Raw genomic sequence first — 21,795 nt, 5'->3', positions numbered from 1 at the left:
AGCGAGATGAATTAGCCATGGGAAATGGCTAAGGAAGGGTCACTGGACCCAGGATGTTATTTCTGCTTTCTTTCCACAGATGGTGTCAGACCTGCTGAGTTTTGCCAGCAATGTCTGTTTTTGTAACAAGGGATGAAAAGTTTTTGGAGAGATGATGGAATGTAAAGTTGAAGTTAAAATCAGCCATGATTGTATTGAATGGTGGGACAGGCTTGCAGGTCTGAGTGGCCCTAGGCTTCTTTCTTGTTCATATGTTTGTATGTTTATAAATATGATTACTTGTCTTGAATAACCACAATGCAGTATTAGTAACCAGATAAGTTCGAGCAAATGAGCATGAAATTCCTCTTAGTTATCTGAAATGGAGCATGTTTGTACACTAAAAAAGATAAGGTATAACAATGTGTTATAATTAAAAGCCTGATGATCAGTTTAGTAGGATGTTTTAATAGAAGGGAGCATTATAATGTGAGTGGGACCTACAGTTTGGAATCTGCTGACATCAAAGATACAGTAGTGTTCAAAGTTTTTCGAATGTTTAGTATTTCACACAATGTGGCTGTACTAAAATTGATGGAAGAATCTGCCAAGTACATTGATGTAATATAATTAATACTTTGTTTTCTTGTAGTCTGATCCTCTTGGCTTAAATGCAACTTTGGAGTCAGGTGAAGGAGATTCAGCAACTGACAGTGGACAAAGGAAGCGACGGCATTCTGATGATACTCAGCAGCAGTCAGCAAACAGCTTTAAAAAACCACGAGTAGGTTTCACCTGGTATTTGAATGTCATCTGCAGAAAATGTTTAGATTCTTTCACAACAGTGTATATATTAATGACCACTTTATGCTCTCTTTATTTATTTTTTACTTTGACAAGCAGGCTTCAGCTTCAGAACTGTGATATAAATGAGCTTTCGCTGTAATGTATAGTAATGATGTTGGCATATAGAATCATGGAGCTGTCAGGAGAAATGATTTATTCCATTGTATCTGGTCTTTGATAGAGCGAATCATTTAGTCCCATCCCTTGTTTTACACCAAAGCTCTGTATAGTTTGCAATTAATTCAATTCTGTTTCTACCACCCTATAAGAAAGTTAATTACAGATCATAACAACTATCTGTTTTAAAGGCATTTTTTGTCAGCTCTAATACCTTTTTCTCTTTTTAATCACCATCTCAGCTTCGTCACATAGCTGAATGCCCTCATTTCTTGTATCATTCTAATAAATTATTTTAACACCCTGTTTGTCCTTTGATCTATACTTGGCACATTCTTAGTTATCTATATAGCATCTGAAACCACACAATGGCCTGGATTTTCCAGCAGGCAATTGGCAAATCTGCAGTGTAGATGGGAGTTGTGAATGGTACAATTGGCACTTAAAGAGATTAGATTAGATTAGATTCCCTCCAGTGTGGAAACAGGCCCTTTGGCCCAACCAGTCCACACCGACCCTCCGAAGAGTAACCCACCCAAACCCATTTCCCTCTGACTAATGCACCTAACACTATGGGCAATTTAGCATGGTCAATTCACCTGCCCTGCACATCTTTGGACTGTGGGAGGAAACCAGAGCACCCGGAGAAACCCATACGTGGAGAATGTGCAAACTCCACACAGATAGTCGCCCGAGACTGTAATCGAACCTGGGACCCTGGTGCTGTGAGGCAGCAGTGCTAACCACTGAGCCACTGTGCTGTCAAATGATTGAAACCAGTAGAAAAGAAACAGACTTTGATATAAAATAGCTTATTTATTCACTCGCCAGTTTGGCACTACTATTGCAAAGCTATTTCACTCCTTGTATCTAACAATGTTTAGATAAATTGTCATTTGGTAATGTCCAATTTGAGCATTGCTGAAAAAAAAACATTTCATTGAAGTTTTTGTCTTGTAATCATCTGAACATTCATAAGAATGCTAAAGTAGGGGAGAAGAGCATCTTATGTTGTACGAGAAGAGAATGTTGATTGTTAGACTCCGATTGTTAGAGGTATTACCACGTGAATGCACTATTTCAATGATAACTGACATTCTCCCTGTGTAGAGTAACAGGGATAAATGTAGAGTAACAGGATAGGGGAATGGGTCTGGCTGGGTTACTTTTTGGACAGTCAGTTGTGGACTTGTTGGGCCAAATGGCCTGTTCAGCACTGTGGGGATTCTAAGTTCATTTCACAACAACCAATGTTCTTAATAATCTGCATGAGTGAGCAAACTCATAGTGATCTGGAAGTGACAGATAATGTGCCTGAAAAAGACTTGTAACTGACAGTTAAAAGTTAAGCTTTGTTTACATTTATAGCCCAGCAGCTTGACTTCACTTGATCAAGTCATTGCTCTTAGAAGTGAACTAGAGAAGACTACACTTATTTTGTTGAGTTGGAACAGGTGCAGTCTGAATCTTGATGAAGGGTTTTGGCTTGAAATGTTGACTTTCCTGCCCCTCGAATGCTGTCTGACCTGCTGTGCTTTTCTCGCTCCGCATTTATTTACTCTGGCTTCCAGCATCCACAGTCCTTACTGTCTCCCAGTCTGTGTACATGTTCTTTCTGTGTGCAAAGAACAGAGTCATGTGTACATATATGTAATTGCCAGTACATTAAAGTACACCACACTGGGAGCCAGATTGATCATCTTGAATTGGTTCTGAATACACTGGGAATTATTTAGAGTTATTTAGATACTAATTGAGTCAAGATTAGAGTGGTGCTGGAAAAGCACGGCAGGTCAGGCAGCATCTGAGGAGCAGGAAAATCAACGTTTTTGGGAAAAGCCCTTAAACAGGAATGAGGCTGGAAGCCTCGGGAGTATCTCTCCACCCATTCTGGGAATTATCATACCTTGCTTATTGTGAACAGCTGAAAGGAGCATGCTATTTGATATTACCCGTGCGTCTAGAATAGAGTAGAATCCCTACAGTGTGGAAATAGGCCCTTCGACGCAACAAGTCCACAGTGATCCTCTGCAGAGTAACCCACCCAGACCTATTCCTCTACCCTTTTTTTAAACCCCTGTCTAATGCACGCAACCTACACATCCCAGAACACAATGGGCAATTTTAGCATGGCCAATTCACCTAACCACCTGTGGGAGGAAACCGGACCACCTGGAGGAAATCCACACAGATGCAGAGAGGATGTGCAAACTCCGCACAGACAGTCACCCGAGGTGGGAATTGAACTCGAATCCCTGGTGCTGTGAGGCAGCAATGCTAACCACTGAGCCACTGTGTTAACTCTTTGACATATGTGGCCTATGCTCATAGAATGACAGCTTCAGTGAAATTCATGTACCGTATGTTGTTTTCCATTTCATTGAAATTCTTCTCCTGATGTGTGCAAGCCTTGACAAAATGTGTCAGCAATGTTTTTCAGCAATAGCTAAAGGTTATGTTGACAATAGTTTCTGAGTTCAGAGTATAATTTACCTTTGTCTAACTATTGAAAAATGTTGCAAATGAAATTGTTGAACTTTTTTCCCTTTCTTTCTACAGATAGACACACCATTGACCCCCACAACTCTGATAGTTCCCATTTCTCCTATCGCCACCGCCACCGCCACTCCCAGCACACCTGCCTCCCGAACAAGCCGAATTAATTCAGCTGATGAGAAACAACAGCTAGCACCAACATCAGCACAAGCATCGGCAACAGCAGCATCCTGCTCATTGACTTCACCACCTATGCCTACTCCTGCACCTGCACCTGCACCCGCACCTGCACCTGCACCTGCACCTGCACCTGCACCCATCCGTCCTACAGCGTAAGTGCATAACCACAAATTCAGACTGCGGGGACTTTTAGTCTTTAAGTTTGTTACATGATATATTTGGAATTTGTCATTGTGGTATTTGTGAAAATCGACTGGCCAGCAACAAATACTCAATCAAACCAAAGTTACTCACAATCAAACCAGGATAGGACTGGTGATCGGTCCAATTAGAACTTACTGAATTTCCTGAGATTTTACTGTTCCTGTTTGGCCGATAGGACAGCCTTGGTATTCCTCTGCACCGAGAATCAGCCCAGTGAATCTTCTTTGAATGTGTCTCTTGTATTGATTGTAACAAGCTCAGCCAGGTAGACCTCATAGAATATGAATTCCCTGATTAAGGCTTTTAATTTGGTTCAATCAGGGAGTTCTGGGTAACAGATATAAACAGGAATGTCAGAGGTTCTGTTCACTCTGAGAGCTGGGTCTGAGGAAGCTACATCAGTGTCAAATAGTATGCACATGTAAATAAAGGTGACTTGGTGACGGGATACCGGGCTCTTTGGAGTTATTTCACCTCTGGTACACTGATCTCAATGGCACTCTTCCAGTTATACGTTGCCATCCTGAAAATGTCCCCACCCCAATTTTCCATCTTTTAGCCAATTCTCTATCCATGCTAATGTGCTACCTCAGCATCATAGGCTATTGTTGTTTTATATATCCTAATGTGTAGTATGTTATCAAACACCTTCTGGCAATCCAGTTATATTATGTCCATCGGTCCCTCTTAATCTATTTTGCTTGTTATCAGAGAATTCTAAAGAATTTGTTAGGTATAATTTCCCCCTCATGAAGCCGTGCTGACTCTGTCTGATTATATTACATATTTCTACATGCTTTACTATTACATCCTTTATTACAGAGTCTAATATTTTCCTTATGACAGATGTTAAGCTAACTGGCCTATAGTTACCTGATTTTGTCGTCTTCCCTTTTTGAATAAGTGTTCCAATGGCAGTTTTCCAATCTTCCAGCACTTTTTGAGAATATAAGGCTTCCTGGAAGATTACTATCAATGTATCCAGTATCTACGGTTACTTCTTCTCATATCCTAGGATGCATCCCATCACATCAAGGAGACCTATCCGCTTTTAGCCCCATTAGTTTTCCTGGTACTTTTTCTTTAGTGATAGTTACTGTTTTAATTTCCTTCCACCCCTTTTTGCCCCTTGATTATTTGTAATTTTTGGAGTGACGTTTGGTCTTCGACTGTGAAGTCTGATGCAAATTATTTATTCAACTCTTTTGCCATTTCTTAGTTCCCCATTATCATATTCTCAGCGTTAATTTCAAAAGGGCTGTGTTCACTTTGATCTCTTTGTTCCTTTTTATTATCTTAAACAAGCTTTTCCTGTCTGCCTTGGAAGTTGCAAGTTTACTCTCAAAGTTTATTTTTTCCCTCTTTATTACTTTTCTTGTCATTTTCTGTTGATTTTTAAAACCAAATCCTCTGGCATAATTCTAACCTTTGCCAAATTGAATGTTTTTTCGTTTTCAATTAGACACTATCTTTAATTTCCCTGGTTGATCATGGTTGATTTATCCCTTTCCTCGAGTCTTCCTGCAATTGTTCCTTAACTTTCTTTGCTGCTAAACTCCTTTCTCAGTCCACTCCAGATAGCTCTGCCCTCATTCCTTTGTTTGTTTATCCTTATTAAAGTTTAGCTCAGTTTTTTTGCCTCACATTTTCCCTTACAGACTGAATACAAAATTCTACTATATTATGATCACTGTTTTCTGGAGAGTCCCTCGAGATCCAATTGTATGAAACAATTAGGTAGCTTAATAAAATGTTATGATTTATCACTAGGGGAATTGAATAGAAAAGTAATGAGGTTAGGCTTCAGTTATACAGGGCATTGGTGAGACCACATATAGAGTTCTGTGCATTGCTCATCTTATTGAAGGAAGGGTGTAAATGTGTTGGATGCAGTTCAGAGAAGGGTTTACTCGATTAAGAACTGGGACAGGAAGGTTGTTTTCTGAGGAAAGGACATATAAGTTAGGCTTGTATCCATTGGAGTTTAAAGAATAAGAGCTGATTTGCTTGAAACATGTAAGATGGTCTTAACAGAGTGGATATGGAAAGAATATTTCCTTTTGGGGGAGAATCTAGAAAGATGAGAAAGTTTTAAAATCTGGGTCACCAACTTCAAACAATTTAGGCAAGATGTTTTATCTGAGTGGGTCATGAGTCTTTGGAATTCTTCCTGAAGAAGTGATAGAAGCAGAGTCCTTGAATGCCTTTATGGTATACAAGAGGTTTAAAGGTTAGCAAGGATAAGGTGGCAATGCAGGTTTAAGGTTGCAGTCAGATCAGCCTGATCTTATTGAATGGTAGAGGAAGTTTGAGGAACTAAACAACTTCCTCCTGATCTTAATTCAAAAGTTCCAGAGCTCCTCCCTGTCACATTTCAGAGCACCTCCATGTTGTGTTGCAGGTCACATACCAGAGCACCTTCCTGTCTTGTTTGGGAATGTTTCCAAAGCTCAGTGATGATGATAATTGTATTGGAAAGTCACTGATGACTGGTTGAGGCTGTTGGAGGTGGGAAGTCGTGTGGTGAAATGTCCAGGACTATGTCCACCTGAATCTGCAATTCTACTAAAGTTGAATTCTATTCAGAGGATGAGGGATCTGTAATTAAAGTTGATAATCTAGCATGGTGGGGAAGTAAACAATTCACAAATGTAAAGAGGAAGTTGCAGAATCAGAATAGATGGTGCAATAACTTATTCCTTTGAAATTCTTTGTCTACATATTAATTAATATAAAAGGTTCAGCTAACAAGTAATATCAACAGGCACGAAGTGAGAGAGTTAGGTATGAATAGTGATATGGGACTCTTTGGAGAGTTCAGTCATGTTTAAAAACCATGGGGATGCATATTGATTCTGTCAGTTTGGATTCTATGATTGTGAATTTACAATCCTTGTGTTGCAGTGTGTACTGGGATCTTGATATTCCAACTAATGCAGTGATAAAGGAGCGTCCTCCAATTGAGATGCTTCCGCCACACCCAGATGTGGAGATATTACGTGCACAGCTGACAGTGAAACTGAGGCAACACTACCAGGAGCTGTGCCAGCAAAGAGAAGGTAACTTCCACAGGGATGTAGATATATTTTGTTCCACATAGTGATGTTGCTCGTCCTGATGAGCCTGGAAAAAATTACTAAGTAAAGAAAACCATGCTTCATAATTCAGACTTTTATCTACTAAGAAAGCTTGGTTTTCCTATCCTCTGTATTGGCCAAAATAATTTAGAACCTATATTTTGAAAAGGAGGCACCATTTGAGGGCACGGTTAGATGTAGCTCAGTAGAAGTGCTTTTGAAACAGAAAGTTGTCAGTTCAGATTTGAGCACATAATTTAACATGACAGAGCATAACTGAGGCAGTGGTGTACTTTTGATGACATCTTTATTTGGGTGTGACATCAAACTGAGGCCCCATCTGTTCTCTCAGGTGAACTGAGAGATTCAGTTATACTATATGAATGAGCAAAGAACTCTTCTAATGACCTAACCCATTAATATTCATTTATTGCCCCCACAAGTCATCTATCTATGGGGGATCACTGCACTCAAATTGATAGCTACATTTCTCTGAATTGAAACAAAAATTATACTTCCAGAGTGACTTGTTGGATGTAAAGCATTTGGGTGTTTACAAGTCTTTTAATTCACAGATTATTTTCATCTCTGGTAGATTCTAACCTTTGCTGAGCACCAGTCACTATGTGGTATAATGCCAAGATTAGAGTGGTGCTGGAAAAGCACAGCAGGTCAGGCAGCATCCGGAGGAGCAGAAAAATTGATGTTTCGGGCAGAAGCCCTTCAACAGGAAGGGCTTTTGCCCGAAACATCAATTTTCCTGCTCCTGCCTGACCTGCAGTGCTTTTCCAGCACCTCTCTAATCTTGATTCTAATCTCCAGCATCTGCAGTATCCACCTCTGCCCTGTGGTATAATTGAATATTATGGACATGTTAACTCTAGAGGGCACACAGCGTAAATGATCCTGACCTCGTCCAAACTCCAGTGTGAAATTTCCATTACTGATCGCTGGACAGGCTTCCGTTGGGTCTGGTTGCTGTATCTTAACTGCCAGCTGGACTTAAGACAACCAAGTCAGAACAGACCAATGGCAAACACGAGTGGGGAATAGAGTGGACATGGACATGTGAAGCCGATGATAGCTAACCCCAGCCCAGGCACTTAGTTAGTCTTGTGGAATCACCCAGAGAAAACCACATGTGACTAAAGTTCACATTTTTATTTTGAGTATTGTTCATTTTGGGATAATCTATTGTCTGTACCAACAATTTAAGGGCAACATGCTTTTCTGGTTTTCACTTCTTGCGTTTGCAAGAGACCGTATCTTTTTATTTTTGGACTTTGGGTTGAAAGTGAAGAAAATGGACATTGCTTTTAAAGAAAAGGGAGAATATGCAAGGAGGTTTTTGCATTATTGGAAAACAAGTGAAGCAAGTGATGTATATGAGACAATATGAGTGTTTGGGGACATAGAGTCCAGACAAACTGGCACCATCTGTTGTGGGTTTAGGAAAGCTCACCATAATAACAGCCCTCTGATTTGTCCAGCTGCATCTTATCATAGATCCTGTGAGGAAAATGCAAATAGAAGCAAGGAGAAACCTCCAGAAATTGGCTGCATTGACATTTCTTTGATCGCTTCTGTTGTAAATTTATGCTCTCGAATTTTCTGTCCAAAGGAACAGGAAAGCTGCATTTAGAGACCTGAAAGAAATAATTATAAAGTCCAAGGGAAAAGGAGACCCCCAGGTCCAACCAGTCAATCAGTGGACTAAAGATTGACCAGTGCTGTGCTGATAGCGTTTTGCCACCATCAAAGAATATGGGATTGTGAGAAGAATCTCAGTGCAGAAAATGTTGTTTTGACAGAAGAATTTTAGTTATGAAGTGAGATTGGTTAGATTACTGTTTGCCATGGAGAGAATGAGACTAGGGAAGGGTAGGATTCAGATGTATAAAATTATGAGGGCCATAGATAGGATAGACAGGAAGGGACTTTGCCTTGGCAGAGGGATCCATGGCCAGGGGTGGAGATTTAAAGTAAGCAGCAGGAGGTTGAGAGGGGATGGAGGAAAACAAAAATTTGCCCAGAGGGTGATGGGAATTTGAAACTCACAGCTTGTAAAAGTGGTAGAGACAGACACTCTCATAACATTTAAAATAGGTTTTGTATGCCAAAGCATACAAGGCTATCTGTCAAGTGCTGGGAATGGGATTAGAATAGTTAGGTGCTTGTTTTTGACTGGTTTGCAGACTCAATGGGTCAAAGGGCATTTTCTTCTGCTTTAGACCTCAATGAGACCATCCAGTTTTTGTGAAATGGATTGGCAATACAGAATTGCATTTCCTTGACTACCTTTCTTTCGCTCCATCCATGTTTGTGACTTGTGTATTTCTCTTTGTGCGACTTTTAGTTTGTGCGTGCATGTTAAAATTTAAAAGGGCAAAGGTTTAAATTGTATAGTCATAAGTTAGCAGTTAATTTTCCTTGTTTTTGTCATTTATTAAGAAAATCAATTTGCTTACAATAAATAGTTACAGGTACACAGTCCTTTTTCCAAAACCCTTGGTGCCGGCTGTTTCTCGGAGTTCCGAATTTTTCGGATTTTGGCATAAGTGACAGTTTAACAGTGAAATAAAAAAAATTTACCAAACAGCAGATGCACCTGTGAGTAATACAAGTGCTGAGACAGAATTGACGCCTGCCTGTGGTGGGCCAGGCCGCCATGTCACATCTGAGTGACGTGGGTCGAGTGGGTATGGAGTTGGGTTAACTGTTTGCACGCCAAACAACCTTGTTATGAAAAAAAAACTTCACAAAAAGAACTTCGGATTTTGGGGCTTTTCAGATTTTGGGATTTTGGATAAAGGATTGTGTACCTGTATTTTCTTCTTAATGACATAAAAAGTTGGTGTGTATCTCTTTTAACCTGAATGAAACAGTTAGGTAATTTGGCAATTTTGGTAGTTTAATTAAATTTTCATATTTGTGGCAACTTTGACAAGAGTGGAGCTTGGTGTGGTTCACTCTCCACATTGAGTCCTGACATATTGCTAATGTAGCTTCTATTTTCAATTAAAGATCTGTGATTACATTGTTTGATTTACTCAGGCATAAGCTAATGGGCCACTCGTGCTAAGGGTTTGTTATATTATGCCAAGCAGGTGTTACGTGAATTAGGAATAAATGGAATTTTCATCCTCCATCCCATAGCAACCCAGGAAACATTCTATCTTTAGACTAAGTTTCCAGCTGCTCCATATGAGAAGGGTCTTTGATTCCTGTTTAACATCCGTTTGATTGCTCTGGTAGGGATTGAGCCACCTCGTGACTCTTTTAATCGCTGGCTTCTGGAGCGCAAGGCCATCGATAAAGGCAAGGACCCGCTGCTGCCCAGTGACTGTGATCCTGTTGTCTCTCCCTCCATGTTTCGTGAAGTGATGAATGACATTCCTATCAGGTAACAGAAATGTCCTTTTGTGATATGGGCTATATTAAATATACCTTCAACTGTAGTAAAGCACATACCAATTTCACCCCTTCCCACCTGCTGCTGCCACCTGCCCAAAAAGTGTATGCTGCTTATGACAAGCTTTGCTTCCCATCTTTGGGAGAGTAACATTATACATGTGCCTTATCCCCTACCTAAACCAGTGAAAAAGATGAAGCCTATGCCTGTTTACAGAACCACATATGCAGGTGATAGTGATACTTATTTGGACCACATGTTGAATACTGTGTATTTAAAAGGGGGTTGGTTAGCTCAGCTGGCTGGACAGCTGCATGTGGCCTTGGTAACAGGATTAGACCGGGTCAATGCAGAAAGCATATTCCTGATGACAATGGAGTCCACAATCAGTGATCACACTCTGAGGATATGGCAACATAAGAACAGGAGTAGGGCCATTCAGTCTCTCAAGCCTGTTCCACCATTCAATAAGATCATGACTGATCTGCGAGGAACTGCATATACCTGCCTTTGGTCCATAGCTCCCTTCACACCTTTGCATAATAAAAAAATCATCTATCTCAGATTTAAAATAAACAACTGATGCAGCATCCACTGATGTTTGTGGAAGAGTATTCCAAATATATGTGTTCCTTTGTGTGTAGAAGTGCTTCCTGAACGGTCTGGCCCTAATTTCGGACTCTGCCTGCTAGTTCTAGAATTCCTAACCACTGGATATAGTTTATCTTATTGACTATGTTTTCTTCCTGTTAATATCTTGAAGATGTTGATCAGGTTACCCCTTAACCATCTAATTCTAGAGAAAACATGCCTAATTTTTGTAATCTCTCCTCATAACTTAAACAAGAATCGAAATTGTTGAAAATTCTAAGTGGATCATTAAGGCTGATTGTCCAACTCAGTACCATGTTCCTGCTATTTTCCTGTACCCTTTGATCCTTTTAGCCCCAGGAATTATATCTAACGCCTTTACTTGGCAGAGAAAAACTTAGCTCATTAACTTGCTTGATTATTTTCTGCACCTGTTGATGACATTTTCAAGATTTATGCACCAAATCTCATTAGACATCCACTGTATTTAACTTCATACCATCTAGAAAGTATTGTATTCCTTTTTTTGGTCCAAAATAGGTAACCTCATACTTGTTTGCATTTAATTTCATCTGTCACAGTTTTGCCCATTCACTTAGTCTATCAATATCCCTTTGTAATTTAATGCTATCTTAATGGGGTAGGCCATTTATAACTGAGATGAGAATGTCTTTACCCAGAATTCTCTGCCACGGAGAGAAGGAGTTAGAGATAGTTCTTCTGGCTGAAGGGAGCATAGGGCATGGGGGCGATAGCAGGAACATGTTACTGAGTTGGATGATCAGCAATAATCATACTGAATTGTGGAGCGGGCAAGTTAGCTCTGTCATTTAGATGGCAGATTTGTCATGCAGAGTGATGCCAACCATGTGGGGTTCAATTGCCACACTGGCTGAGGTTGCTATGAAGGACTCTTCTTCTCATTCTCTCCTCTCACCTGGAGTCTGGTGACCCACAAATTAAACCACCACCAGTCATTTCTCTTGTTAATGAGAGAGCAACCCCATGGTTTGATGAGATTATGGCAACCTTTTGCTGTGTGAATTTCTGATCACCATATTAGAAAAATAATATAGAGGCACTGGAGAGAGTATAGAGAGAGATTTACAACAGTGATGCAAGACATTGGTAGGTATACATATCAGAAGAGGATTTTCATGCAAGGTCTCTTTGAGTGCAATGAAAGTAAACACTCTGCACACTGAGACCCGTATCAAAACAGCATCTCTTGTAATAATTGTGTATTGGAAGGATCATGCCATAATTATTAAAGATTTTACTTGACTATTTTGGTTTCAATTTTTTAAATGTGACATTAGTTTCTGCATTGAAGATGGAATGCTGAAATTAAAATGTAGCTTTGTACTTTCATTTAAAGGTTGTCTCGCATTAAGTACAGGGAGGAAGCCCGGAGACTGCTTTTCAAATATGCTGAGTCTGCAAAACGGATGATTGAATCCAGGTATTATTTTAAATCTGCTTTTGGGATCACTGGCAAGGGCAATATTTATTGCCCATCTCTAACTATTCTCCAGAATGAGCTACCTTCTTGAATCTCTGCTGTCTATCCACAGTGTTACTTGTTACTAAACAAAATTACTTGTTCTGTAGTAACTTCATACAACTGAGTAGGCTGTTGGATCTCTTCAGTGAAGAGTCAGCCGTATTGCTGTGGATTTGAAGTCATATGAAGGGTAGACCAGATAAGATAGTAGGTTTCTTCACTGAGGTACATTAGAGAACCAAGTGAGCTTTTACAGGCTGGTCATTTCCTGTTCATTATTAATGCCACTATAATTTTCTTGCAGCATAATTAATTAATTTTAAATTCTCTTTGGTGTTGTTATTTTGAACATTAGTTTGACCTTGTGTGTCTGGAGCATAAGCCCAGCCCTCTGGATAGCTAGTTGAGTTATGCAATGATCTCCTATCTCAGGGCCAGCTTTTCAGAAAAACTCTCGGAGGTTTCAAGGTGTCAGTTATATTTTGACAAACTCTGGCACATAGTCTGACAGGTATTCTCTGTGATCCCTTCAATCTCTCAGAATTCTGAGTTACAGATATTCAGAGACTTTGAGAATTCTCATTGTTGTATAAAGACTCTGTTAAGTCTCAGTGTCAGATATTCAGACATACATCAGGACTTCTTACTGTCGGATATTCAGACAGCCTGTTAATTCTCAGTTTGGGCATTCTGATAAACTGTATGAATTTGTTCTTTCTTTTGTGTAATGAACTGTTGGTAACGAGCATCTGCAGCCTCATCTGAATATGTTTCAGTGACCAAACACTACATTAAGCAACTACAAAAAAACTTTAACATATGGTCAATCAAACCAGATTTCATTCTTGGGTTTTACTTGTTCATTATCTTTAGCTGGGATCTGATTGTGAAATCAGCCAGCATGCATAAACCCTACAATAATAGCATGCAGACTGATATCAACAGCTCGGTTAAAATAGCATGTACTGAATGTTTTTAAACTGTAGAATTTTTTCTTCAGTTTGAAGACCAGCACATTTAAATGCCTTGACAGTTCCAAGGGTATTTAATGGCTTGAGAGCTTATCTTTAGTTTGAAGACCAGCCAGGTTTGGGAGGCAGGGCTTCTGAAATCTGAGTACTAGCGGCAGTTTGAGAATTTATCTCCACTTTTTGTCCATCTTTGTCTGCTTTTACAATCCAAAGGGAAACTTGACCTCTGCCCCTTTCCCATGGGATTCCTGTACCTCTCCCAAAGAGTACTTACTTCTCCAATGAACTCCAGTACAGTTAAACCTCCTGAAAAGTGAAAAGCTTCCAGGTGATATACAACATGGAAAGGTGAAATAAAGACCAACATTCCATTTGCTTTCCTTATTACCTGCTAAACTTATACTCTAGTTTTTTTTGTGATTTACGCATGAGGGACACCCAAATCCCTTGATACAGTAGTTTTCCATAGTCTCTCTCCATTTAAAAATATTCAGCTCCTCTGAACTTCCTGCTACCTGACATTTTCCTGTATTATATTCCATCTTCCAAGTTTTTACCCATTTGTTTAAAATGTCTTTCTCTCTTTGTGGACTCTTTATGTCATCCATATCATTTGCCTATATTGGTGTTACCTGCAAACTTGGTGATAGGACATTCACCTCCCTCCTGGAGCACATCTTCAGTGTACTATTGCTGGTATTTGGTCAGGGCTCATAGTCTTTGCAGTATCCAGTGCCTTCAGTGTTTCTTGATGTCACATAGACTGAGTTGAATTGTTTGAAGACTGGCATCTATTGCTAGGGACAGCAGGAGAGCGAGGCTGAGATGGATCACTCGGTACTTCTAGCTGAAGATTGTTACAAGTGCTTCAGCTTTCTCTTTTGCATTGATGTGCTGGGCTTCCCTATTGCTGAAGATGTGGATATTTATGGAGCCTCCACCTCCTATTAGTTGTTTAATTGGTTACCAGAATTCATGGCTGGATATGGCAGGATTGCAGAGCCTATATCTGATTCATTTGTTTAGAATTTGTTTAGCTGTATGTTTGTTGCTTCTGTTGTTTGGCATACAAGTTATCCTGTCTAGTTTGATACCTTAGTTTTGTATTTGCCTGCAGTTATTCCTGGCATTTCATCTTGCAGTTCTCACTGAACCACCATTGATCTCCTGTTTAATGGTAATGGTAGAGTGAGGAATATAAAATACTACATGGTTACACACTGTAGTTGAATACAGTTCTGGTGCTGCTGATGTCCCACAGTGCCTCAAGGATGCTGGATCCGTTCAAAGTCTGTTTGATAGCACAGTGGTCATACCACATAACTTGATTGAGGGAATCCTTAACATGAACACGGAACTTAGTGTTCAGAAGGAACGTACCAGAGTCACTCTTACCAGTGCTGTCATTGATGGATGCATCTGGTGCAGATAGATTGCTGAGAACAAGGTCAAGTAGATTCTTCATTTTTCTTTTACCACCTGCTCCAGGCCGAGACTCAATGCTGTGTTCTTTTGGACTTGGTAGGTAGTGATGCTACTGAGCCATTCCTAGAGGTGGACATTGAAGTCCTCCAGCAGCTAACTTATGTCCTTAACAAGATCTGTAGTACGTATGCCACCAAGAGCTGGATAATCGACTGCAGATTAGAACTGGTGTTGCAATGCATAGAGTGATTCCATTAAAAGGAAGGCTGTGTATTCACTTGGGTAAGGGTGGTGGGGAGGATGCTCTAAACTGTATTTCTTGCTATTGTTTGATTTTAGGTCTAAGTAGTTGGAAGGAAATGGATGCCTGCACCTGCCTGGAACGCATTGCCAGCGGAGGTGGTAGAGGTGGGCACGGTAGTGGCATGTAAGATGTATCTAGACAGATACATGAATGGGCAGGGAGCATAGGAATGCAGACCCTTAGAAAATAGGTGACAAATTAGATAGAGGATCTGGATTGGCACAGGCTTGAAGGGCCGAATGGCCCGTTCCTGTGCTGTAATTTTTCTTGTTCTTTGTTCTTGTTCCACATCATCCCAATCGGGTAATGGATTTCTCTTACTTTGGTTCAGAAACCTGTAAAACGTAGTGATAAGTTTCTACACATGTCAGACAACAGGCTGATCAAGCAAACACAAATGTAAATGTATTTGTATTGGAATTTTCCCAAAATCTGTTGAAGATGGTACATTGAATAGATAGATCATGAGCAATAGTGAGCGAAGGAGTCTGTTGCCATCAGAGCAATCTTGTCTGATCCAGTTGTGTAATTAGCAAATCCTTGTCTCAATAATAAGTTTATGCCTCTCTATCCTGACTAACTCTTGTTCTTCCTCAGAAATGCTACCCCAGATGTCAGGAAAACTGTGAAGTGGAATGTTGAAGATACTTTCAACTGGCTACGAAAAGAACCATCTGCCACAAAGGAAGACTATATGGTATGGGAAAGATTGCGGTCCAATGGGAATGTGGTGGTGTCAAGTGAATGATGGTCAGGTTAGGGCATCAGTTCCTGAAGAAGGGCTTATGCCCGAAACATCGATTCTCCTGCTCCTCGGATGCTACCTGGCCCGCTGTGTTTTTCCAGCACCACATTCCCATTGTGGGCGGCACGGTGGCACAGTGGTTAGCACTGCTGCCTCGCAGCGCCAGAGACCCGGGTTCAATTCCCGACTCAGGCGACTGACTGTGTGGAGTTTGCACGTTCTCCCCGTGTCTGCGTGGGTTTCCTCCGGGGGCTCCGGTTTCCTCCCACAGTCCAAAGATGTGCAAGTCAGGTGAATTGGCCATGCTAAATTGCCCGTAGTGTTAGGTAAAGGGGTAAATGTAGGGGTATGGGTGGGTTACGCTTCGGCGGGTCGGTGTGGACTTGTTGGGCCGAAGGGCCTGTTTCCATACTGTAAGTAATCTAATCTAATCTAATCTAATCACATTTTTCAACTCTGGTCTCCAGCATCTGCAGTCCTCACTTTCTCTTAGGGCATCAGTGACCTGGTTAGGATATGATGACCATGATAAGGAAACAGTAGTTGAGCCAGGGAAAAGGTGACTGGTCCTGTGATATGATGGCTAGGTCTGAGGAGCAGTGCCTGGATTAAGATATTAATGGCTGGACCAGGATGTGATAACCAGATCAGAGGTAAGATGGCCAGGCCAGGGAATCTGGGGAATGATGCCTGGAATGATGGATACGATGGAGAGGTCAAGGGAATCCTGACCAGATCTTGGAACCAAATAGCAATGGACAGGGTAGGGAATGGTTAAAGGACAATGAAATTTGTAAAGGGACAAGGCAAATTATACAATAAATATGGTTTTGATAGTACAGAAAGTGAGTATTTCTGAAAAAGACACATTTTTCAGAGCTTTTTGTCTTGTTCACATAAGGACATTTTTAAAAAAAATTCATGTTGTGGAGTACAAGTCATAGATAAGACATCACTTTGTCTGTCTTTGGCAGCCCATACATATGTGACTATAATGAAGGGTGAGGATATGTAGCACCAGCAGCATGTTGCTCTTACACAAGTCCACAAGTGTTTTTCAGCTTGTTTTGGGAAATCCCCATGTCTCCTACATCCAGACCAAAGGGCTAGCCATGGGCACCCACATGGGCCTCAGCTATGCCTGCCTGTTTGTCGGGTACGTGGAACAGTCCATCTTCCGCAGTTACACTGGCACCATCCCCCACCTTTTCCTCCGCTATTTAGATGACTGTATCGGCGCCACCTCGTGCTCCCACAAGGAGGTTGAAAAGTTCATCAGCTTCACCAACACATTCTACCCTGACCTCAAGTTCACCTGAAGGTTATCTGAAGACACCTTCCTCCCCTTCCTGGACTTCTCCATCTCAATTTCCGGCGACCATCAACACAGCCGTCCACTACAAACCCACCGACACCCACAGCTACCTGGACTACACCTCCTCCCACCCTACCTTCTGTAAAAATGCTATCCCTATTCCCAATTCCTCTGCCACATCTGCACCCAGGAGGACCAGTTCCACCATAGAACATCTCTGATAGCCTCCTTCTTTAAAGACCGCAATTTCCCCTCCCAAGTGGTCAGTTATGCCCTCCAGCACATCTCCTCCATTTCCCACACCTCCACCCTTGAACCCCACCCCCCCAACCGCAACAAGGACAGAAACCCCCTGGTCCTCACCATTACCCCACCAACCTCCAGATACAGTGCAACATCTACCACCATTTCAGCCACCTACAAACAGACCCCACCACCAGAGATATATTTCCCTCCCCACCCTATCTGCATTTTGGAGAGACCATTCCCTCTGCAACTCCCTTGTCAGGTCCACGCCCCACACCAACCCACCCTTCCCTCCAGCACAGTCCCCTGCCATCGCAACACACGCACGCACACACATACTTCCCTCCAAAACCCCAAAGCATCCTTCCACGTCCAACAGAAATTTACTTGTACTTCCACACAGCATCCTCCGTAATTTCCACCAACTACAAACAGACTCCACCACCAGAGATATATTTCCCTCCCCACCCCTACCTGCATTTTGGAGAGACCATGCCTTCCACAACTCCCTTGTTAGGTCCATGGCACCCCGCCAACCCAACCTCCACTCCCAGCACCTTCCCCTGCCATCGCAGGAAGTGCAAAACCTGTGCCCACATCTCCCCCCCCCCACACACACACACACGCACGCACACACATACTTCCCTCCAAAACCCCAAAGCATCCTTCCACGTCCAACAGAAATTTACTTGTACTTCCACACACCTCATCTACTGCATCCGTCGCACCTGATGTGGTCTCCTCTACTTTGGGGAGATAGGATGCCAACTTGCAGATCGTTTCAGAGAACATCCCTGGGACACCCGCACCAACCGACCCCATTGCCCTGGAGCTGAATACTTTAACTCCCCCTCCCACTTCACCAAGGACATGCAGGTCCTGGGCCTCCTCTATCGCCAAACCCTGACCACCTGATGCCTGGAGGAAGAATGCCTCATCTTCTGTCTTAGGACACTTCAACCACATGGGATAAATGTGGATTTCACCACACTTAACTTCAGTGGTGGGGAGGCTTCTGGACAGGATTATTGACAATAGAGCTTGTACTCACCTGGGGATTGTTACTGTACAAAGAGACTTTGGAGTGCAAGTTCATAGTTCCTTGAAAGTGGAGTCACAGATAGATAGGATAGTGAAGAAGGTTTTTGGTATGCTTGCCTTTATTGGTCAGTGCTTTGAGTACAGGATTTGGTATGTCATGTTGTGACTATTGAGGACTTTGATTCGGCCACTTTTGGAGTACTGTGTTCAGTTTTGGTCTCCCTGCTATAGGAAAGATGTTGTGAAACTTAAAAGGGTTCAGAAAAGATTTACAAAGATGTTGCCACGGTTGGAGGATTTTTTGAGCTATAGGGAGAGGCTGAATAGGATGGGGCTAATTTTCCTGTTTGTAAAAATATTGAGAACAGGGTAGCACAGATTTAAAGTGATTTGCAAATGAAGAAAATGTGCTGTGAGAAAAAACTTCTTTACACAAGAGTGGTTTGGGGTCTGCAATGAAAACAGACAATGCTCGGAAAACTCAACAGGCCTGGCATCATCTGTGAACAGAAAAGCAGAGTTAATGTTTGGAATCCGCTAAAACTCTTCTTCAGAATGACTTGAACTTGGACAAATTCAGACTGCACTTTGGTCCACAGATGCTGCCAGATTGATGGCAACCAGTTTTAAGATTGAGATTGTCTTTTGGGCTTGCAGTGAGGTCCACTTGTACCTAAAAGAAGCTTAACATTTAAACGTAAGGCTTTGTTCTTTGCAGACAGAAAGTACATGAGCACACGCTACACTTTTCCAATTAAACAAAATAGTTGACAACCATTTTCTGGTTCATTGCTCAGAGCAATGCCCTGACCAATTAAAGTGAATCTGTGTGGTTTAAATTTAAACAAAGCTTGTTAGTCATCATCTAACTGGTGCATTTACCGTGATGACACTCTACCAATCAGAGTCCATGTGCCAGCCAACAGGCACTTTCTTCTCATATACTATAAAGTGTTATCCCCATTTGTTATTATTTTTGTGAATGTAATGGTGAGTGTAAAATGAGAAATTTTGCCAAAATGTGTCTTTTTTTCGACAATTATATAATAGTTCTTTGAAGTAACAGAGTATAGGAGAGCATGTATGTCTTTATCACCATAAAAATAAATTAAAGGTGGAAATTCTAGTATGCTGACTCCCGCAAAAAACGCCCATTCCCATCAATTATAGCAAAACTCTGAACTAAAGGCTCCTGCAAGGCTGTGGTTTAATACATTCATTACAGTACATTTGGAGTTTGTCCTACTGTGATGATATAAAGTTCTCATGTAAATGTGTTTTGCACTGAATACAGTAGCTAAGTGAGGACTCTAAAAGACATTCATCGTGTTAGTACACTGGTGGATTGGGCTTTGATTGTAGGCTTAGTCCTGGAAGATGGGATTTGATAAGAGAATTATAGCTGTAAATTAATGAGTTGGGTGCTAGGTTAAATTTTGTTGGAACATATAGTATTCTTACACTTAATTCGTTACTTGGTTTCTCACAGGTACTCCTCATCAGAAATATAGGCACAGCCAACTCTCCACCCCTGAACATATACAGCCACCTCTCTGTTCCCCTACAGATACAGTCCCTTCTCCATTCCAGCACAGATACAATCCTTTCTCAATGTGTTCAACGACAATCACCTCTTCACTCCTGCATAGATACAGTTCTTTCTTCGCTCCTATGTTCACACGTTCCTTTCCCCACTCGTGTACAAACACAATCACCTCTCCACTCTTGTAGAGGCACAGTCACCTCTCCACATCAGTACAGACATGCTCATCTCTCTAATCCTGTACAGAGAAAATCACCTTTCCACTCATGTACGGATAAAATCACAACTTTACTCCTCCCATATAAAGGAAAACCTTCCCATTCCTATACAGTTAGTGTTACATAAACAATCCTATACAGTCAAAGTAATATGTTTAGTACATGACTGAATAGCCAGATCTCTACTCAGTCCGCGTGCTGTCACTTCTCCACTCGTGTACAAGTAGAGCCTTTCCCATCTCCTTTAAAGACAGAGTCACATCTTCACTTGGTACTGACACAATCACGTCACTTGTACACATACAGCCATCTTTTCATTCCTGTACAGATGCAATCACATCTCCCATCTAGTACAGATACGGCCATTGCACTTTTTCTGTAGTGGCAGTTCCTGTCCATCTCTACAGAGACAGTTAATTTGCCACTCTGATCATATCCAGCCATCTCCCCAATTCTGCTTGGAGAGCCACCTCTTGATTCCTGTCACTTCTCCACTGCTGTACTTACAAAATTATCTCTCCACTCCTATACAGACACAGACACTTCTTATAGAGCCACAGTCTCCTCTTGCTCCTGTATAGATACACTCACTTGTTTATTCTTATATAGGTTCACCCGTCTCTCCACTCCTGTACAGACATCGTCCCCTCTCCACTTCTATCCAGATATATCTGTTTCTCTACCTTTAGAGACACAGTCACTTGTGGACTAACACAGGCACTTCTCCATTTACTGTATTGACACCTTTGCACTATTGTACAAACTGAGTCACCTCTCTGCTCATGTAGCGACTTAGTCATCCCTCCACTTCTGTATAGATACAGCCATTTCCCCATGTGCTGACTCAGTCACCTCTCAACTCCTGTACAGAAACAGTCACCTCTTCACTGCACAGTACCACTCTATCTTTGCTCCCCCCACCCCTACCATATGCCTGCACAGTTGCAGTCACATCTCCACTCCTGTAATGACACAGTCTTGACTCCACTTCTGCACAGTCACCTCTCCACTGCAGTAAAGACACAATTACTGCTCCAAACTGTGTAATCAGAGTCATTTTCATTCCTTGATGGATGTAACCACCATTCCTCTGCTATACAGACTGAGTCACCTCACTCACACCTATGCAGACACAGTCACATACTTAGATTTCTGCGATTCTTCCTGTCAGGCCTCTCAGAACAGTTTGAATAATTTCCAAAGCCTTCATAAATGCTGCTAGCTTCCCATTCTAAACACATGAAAACAAAGATTTCTCTCACGTTGTGCTCAATGCACTGACGTCCGTGTATCCATGCAAACTCAGAATTACCTTTAACTTCCTGCAGATTTCAATGCCGCTTGCACAAATCAGTGTGGAATCTCCTTTACACATATTCGTATCCTTGAGTGGATGTGAGTGGAGTTGATGTTTTGTACCTAGAATGAACTTCATTGCTGAAACAGCGTAACAACATGGAGAATGCTGACTCAGTTTTTGTTTTGTGCAGAGCCTTTTAAATATTTCTTGTGTCCTCTCACATATGTAGTAACTTAGAAGGTACAATTTGTACTCAAATTACACAGACATCTCCAAGTTGT

At 41.5% G+C, this 21,795-nt stretch overlaps 1 protein-coding gene across 4 annotated transcripts in view; it reads left to right on the top strand.

Moving 5' to 3' along the window:
* pcif1 (phosphorylated CTD interacting factor 1) overlaps window positions 1-21,795 on the top strand; it is a 106,201-nt gene that overhangs the window by 29,551 nt on the left and 54,855 nt on the right. For all 4 annotated transcript variants that reach the window (XR_006314611.1, XR_006314610.1, XM_043710096.1 and 1 more), the window contains exons 3-8: window positions 632-763; window positions 3,502-3,770; window positions 6,727-6,881; window positions 10,155-10,302; window positions 12,281-12,364; window positions 15,704-15,803. Coding sequence is in view for 2 of the 4 variants with exons in the window: in XM_043710096.1 (XP_043566031.1) it covers window positions 632-763; window positions 3,502-3,770; window positions 6,727-6,881; window positions 10,155-10,302; window positions 12,281-12,364; window positions 15,704-15,803 (888 nt within the window). In the remaining 2 variants the exon portion in view is untranslated. The remainder of the gene's footprint in view (window positions 1-631; window positions 764-3,501; window positions 3,771-6,726; window positions 6,882-10,154; window positions 10,303-12,280; window positions 12,365-15,703; window positions 15,804-21,795) is intronic.

Source organism: Chiloscyllium plagiosum, chromosome 20 (genome assembly GCF_004010195.1).
Source record: "Chiloscyllium plagiosum isolate BGI_BamShark_2017 chromosome 20, ASM401019v2, whole genome shotgun sequence".
NCBI lineage: Eukaryota > Metazoa > Chordata > Chondrichthyes > Orectolobiformes > Hemiscylliidae > Chiloscyllium > Chiloscyllium plagiosum.
This window is presented reverse-complemented; position numbering and strand designations above follow the sequence as displayed.